Source organism: Phragmites australis, chromosome 12 (assembly GCF_958298935.1).
Source record: "Phragmites australis chromosome 12, lpPhrAust1.1, whole genome shotgun sequence".
Classification (NCBI taxonomy): Eukaryota; Viridiplantae; Streptophyta; class Magnoliopsida; order Poales; family Poaceae; genus Phragmites; species Phragmites australis.
In genome coordinates, this window is record NC_084932.1 from 3,317,000 (window position 1) to 3,321,441 (window position 4,442).

Here is a 4,442-nt window from a genome sequence, read left to right on the forward strand (position 1 = left end):
TCGAATCCACGTGTAAAGGCGTCGGAGTTTCCGTCAGCGTGGTCACGCCAATTAATATGGCGTGACTACGTTAAGGAGTCATGCCAGAAATTTTGGCGTGACAAAAGGGACTAGTTCCTGAAAATTTAGGTTTCGGCAAACTATTATTAAAATATTAGTTTTAAAAAGGCTAAAAAAAAAAAAGTCGCTAACTTTAGCATCTCCATATTGCAGGCTGGACTTCGCACAGGAATGTACTAGAATGGAGAAGGGTGGAGCAGCGTGTGCTTAACTTGATCGAGTCTGTCTCTCCTTAACTTGATCAAGACTACGAACAGGGGAGAACATGGAATTTATGGAAATGTACACGTGCAAGACTTTGCAGAGAAGTTACATAGATGGAAGTCAATCAGAACTATCAGCCGGAGGCGAAAGGCCCCCAAAGGTCAAACATCGCGTGCATGGACTATGACTATTAAACTGGAACAAGTAACCTCTCTCTCTCTCTCTCTCTCAGTTGTTCTTGATACATCCTTGGAGTGTTGGCTCAGACCTCAGAAACATTCCATTTCATTTCATTCTGCAGATTACTATTCATTCTCTCCTCAATCTGCTGCGTTATCTTCCTGGGGAGAGATTCCACTAATGGAGATTATCCTTTCTGCGGTCCTGGGTGAGCTGACAACTAGATCCATAAATTTCTTCATCAGCAGAAGCTCCAAGCCGTCGGCGCTGGATGTGGAGGATCGCCTCCGCAGGGTCTTGCTCCGGGCACAGGTCATCGTCGACGAGGCCATGGGGCGGCGCGTCACAAACCAAGTTATGCTCCAGCAGCTGTACATGTTGAGAGACGCCATGTACCGAGGCTATTACATGCTGGACACCTTCAGATACCAATTTCTCGACGAGGAGGACACCAAAGATCAGGTTGTGAGTCACTCTTTGTCTTTGTCCAAAGTAAGTTCTCTGAAAGGTTTATGTTCCTCCAGTAGAAATGCACAGATTTTGGAACAACTGCAAAAGTTGCTTGACGATTTGAGCTCCATGATCCTTGATGTGGGTGAGTTGGTCGTGTTCTTGACGAGCTGCCCTCGCCTGCACCGCCAGCCTTACAGCATGCATCTCCTGTTGGGTAACTGCATGTTTGGCCGCCAGATGGAAGCAGAACTTGTCATCAGCTTCCTGTTACACACACGACCTCATGGTGCTGAAGATCTGGAGGTCCTGCCAATTGTCGGTCCCGGCAGAGTCGGCAAGAGCACCCTTGTCGCTCATGTTTGCAAGGATGAAAGAGTACGTGATCATTTTTCAGAAATCGTGTTTTTGAACGACCATGATTTGAGAGATGAGAAGTTAGCCACTCTTAGAGAAGGATGTGCCAAGAAATATCAAAATTGCACATTGAACAAAGATGAGAGAATGCTAGTTGTTGTTGAGGCAGCTGGAGACTTCAATGAAGATGCGTGGAGGAGGCTGTATTCTGCTTCTAAACGGTGCTTGACAAGCTGTAGTAAAATCATAATCACAAGCCAGTCTGACAAGATCACAAAGCTTGGAACAATGCAGGCAGTAACACTGAAATATCTGTCCAACGAAGCATGCTGGTACCTCTTCAAGACGCTTACGTTTGGAAGCACGGATCCGACGATTCACCCAAGGCTTGCATATTTGGCCATGGAGATAGCCAGAATGCTGAACGGTGTCCCCAATGGCGCAAACATTACCTCTCGTTTGCTGAGGGAAAACTTTGACATCCACTTTTGGTGCAAGGTTCTGGCCTTCTGGAGAGGGTTCACCAAGTGGCATGTCTCCAGATTTGGTGAGCATCCAAGTAATCCTCTGAACCAAAATAGACATACACATGTTAGGAGAATGGCTACACCTTCTGAAGAAGTCGTAATTTGTCATCAGTATGAGCGCACTTCACAAGAGGAGGTTCCCAAGATTAGATTCCAAGACGTGATGTATGGAAGCGTTAAACCTCATGGGAAATTCGAGGCTCTAGGATGGAGGTCTCAGATACCGCCCTACTATAGCTATGTGTATACTTGTGAGATCCGAGAGCTAAAATCTACAGCTGCCAAGAGGAAGCGTTCTAGGAAAAATGGAGTCACACTTTGCTAATTTCGTCATCATCAGGCTTATATAGGAGGATCTCTGAATATGATTTGATAGGGTGTCACAAGTTACTGCATAGTCAAAATGTATGATATGTACTACCACCTGGTCAAGTGGTCATATGTAAAGTATGTTTATTATCAGAGTAATGCATGATGTTGAGGCATAGATTTTCATTAGATATAATGAATTGCTTTTCTTTGGTTTACTACATATATCAGCCTCAGGATCTGGCATTCAGAATTGTGTTTTCTTTATGTTGTCAGCTCAACCCTCCAAGTCATTGTCAGCTGAGCCTCTTGGTCATGTTTGGTCACTTGCATATTTGGTTGCCAGATTGAGATGGTGCAAGTTATCAGCTTCATGTTGTAAGGCAAGCAGAGCCTCATTGGTTAAGCAGATTGGGTGTTGTGCCGAATGATTTCATATGTTGTATCTATATATGCACACGACCTTGCTATCTTTCAAGCTCATGTACTTCTGCAACAGGATGATTCATTATGATGCTTGCTCTGTTTTCATGTGTATACTTGGATGAAAGCATATTTTGTTTTCACACGAACTTAAAGGTATATATATATACTGCAAGGCGTTAAATTTTATTGATAAAGGAAACTTTATTGACTCTCAACGTCTCATCAAGATGATACAAACTAAAATAGGCAAGTTGTTAAAGTTAATGTTACAACTTACAAGTATTGGTTTCCAAGTGTAATATATATTCCAGTATGGTGCAATCTTGTATACAAATAATATTCACCCTGATTCAATATGAGATGAGAATGGTTATGATGGTTGACGGAATCAGGCAACCTTCACTCACAAACTGAAGTAACTTAATTGCATTTTGCAGCAGTGTGATCAAGATAGAGTGGACTGTGGATTGTTTGACTACTGAATTTGAATTGATCCTTTATTGGTGGGCTTCAAACTCAATTTCAACATGTATGGAGACGACCTAAAGAGAAATGTTCAATCTTGTAGTTTGGCATGCCGCGCCGATTAATTATTAACCAGGCAGCGCTACCTGGACTCCGATTTTCTAGACGTGTGCTAGAGGGAGTACTTGTGTGAGCTATTTATGCTCGTCTATCTTGTTATAATGAAAAATTACGCAGGAGCTAGAGAATCCTCTAGGGAGGGTTGGAGAAACGCTCTCGACTAAAAACTATGTTTAGAAAATTTCAAAAATAAAAAACTGTGTTTAGAGGGATTTCATTTCCTTCCTTCTACTGTTAGCTTTCACAGCCCAATTTTTGTAACACCCTATGTTTTACAATCTTCTAAAATTCACTAAAAAATTGAAAATCTCAATTTTACAACAAATTCAAAATAATATTTCTCTAAATTGGGCTAAGTAACCCAAATTCGCCTCTAATTTTAAATTTTACAGTTTGAAAATGTGCACAAAAGTATCCATGATGCATTTTGAAATTTTCTGGATTTTATGGAATTCTTGTATGCAATTCAAATTTGAAATGTATTCAAATTTGAATCCCTTTTCTATTCCTAGAAAATTCTCAAATAATTCCTGAACTCTAGAACCTATTGGGCTGCCATCTCTCTCTCCAAAACTCAGCCCCAAATCGGCTCATCTACAATCCCACTCCATCTCTTCTTCCTTCCATTTCATCTCGGGCCAATTCCTACTTCCTCTCTCCTTTCAACCCAGCTAGAGCCCAACTCCCCACCTCCCCGCATCAGCCTGATCGGCCCAACCCGTCTACCATCACCTGCGCTGCAACCCACCAAGGCCCACGCCACCACCACGTCGTGTCGCGACAACCCATGGCACGCGCCACACGCGGGGGCCACAACTATATATGTGTATAAATAATTATCCAGTCACCCTATTCTGAGAAGAGTTGGGGGAGGGGGGCTTGTTGTGTTGACGAGGTATAAATAATTAATAATTACGAATATTTATTATAAATACAACATATCCATAGAACAGATATCCACAATGCACATGTCTTTAACCCGATTCAGTAGGTTCAACAAATGTCATGGGGGTAAATAAGGCATGTGTCGGTATTCCAGTTAGTTCATCGTGTTCTACACAAAAACTATCCCTAGTTTAGGAAACAGTCTTCCATTCTGAATTGTGGGCACCATTGTTAAATATTCTCTTGATGGCATGGGGTGGTGCTCACCAAATTATGCTAAATATCATACAATGAAGAAGACTGAACCAACATTTCTCAAGAAGAATACATTCAAGACATGCATGCAAGTGGAATTTAGCTCACATTGTGGTAACAGTAGCAAGTGTAGAGTCATTGCATCATAGGCAGGAGGATATCGTCATACGGCAGGAACAGGCTCCTTTGATATCGTAGAGGCAC

At 42.1% G+C, this 4,442-nt stretch overlaps 1 protein-coding gene across 1 annotated transcript; it reads left to right on the forward strand.

The window, feature by feature from the left end:
• The first annotated feature begins 318 nt into the window (after positions 1–318).
• On the forward strand, positions 319–2,550 carry LOC133886245 (disease resistance protein RGA2-like). Its single transcript, XM_062325995.1, has 2 exons — positions 319–468; positions 566–2,550. The coding sequence occupies exon 2, from the start codon at positions 625–627 to the stop codon at positions 2,101–2,103; it is 1,479 nt and encodes a 492-aa protein (XP_062181979.1). The 5' UTR covers positions 319–468; positions 566–624; the 3' UTR covers positions 2,104–2,550.
• The last annotated feature ends 1,892 nt before the right edge of the window (positions 2,551–4,442 follow it).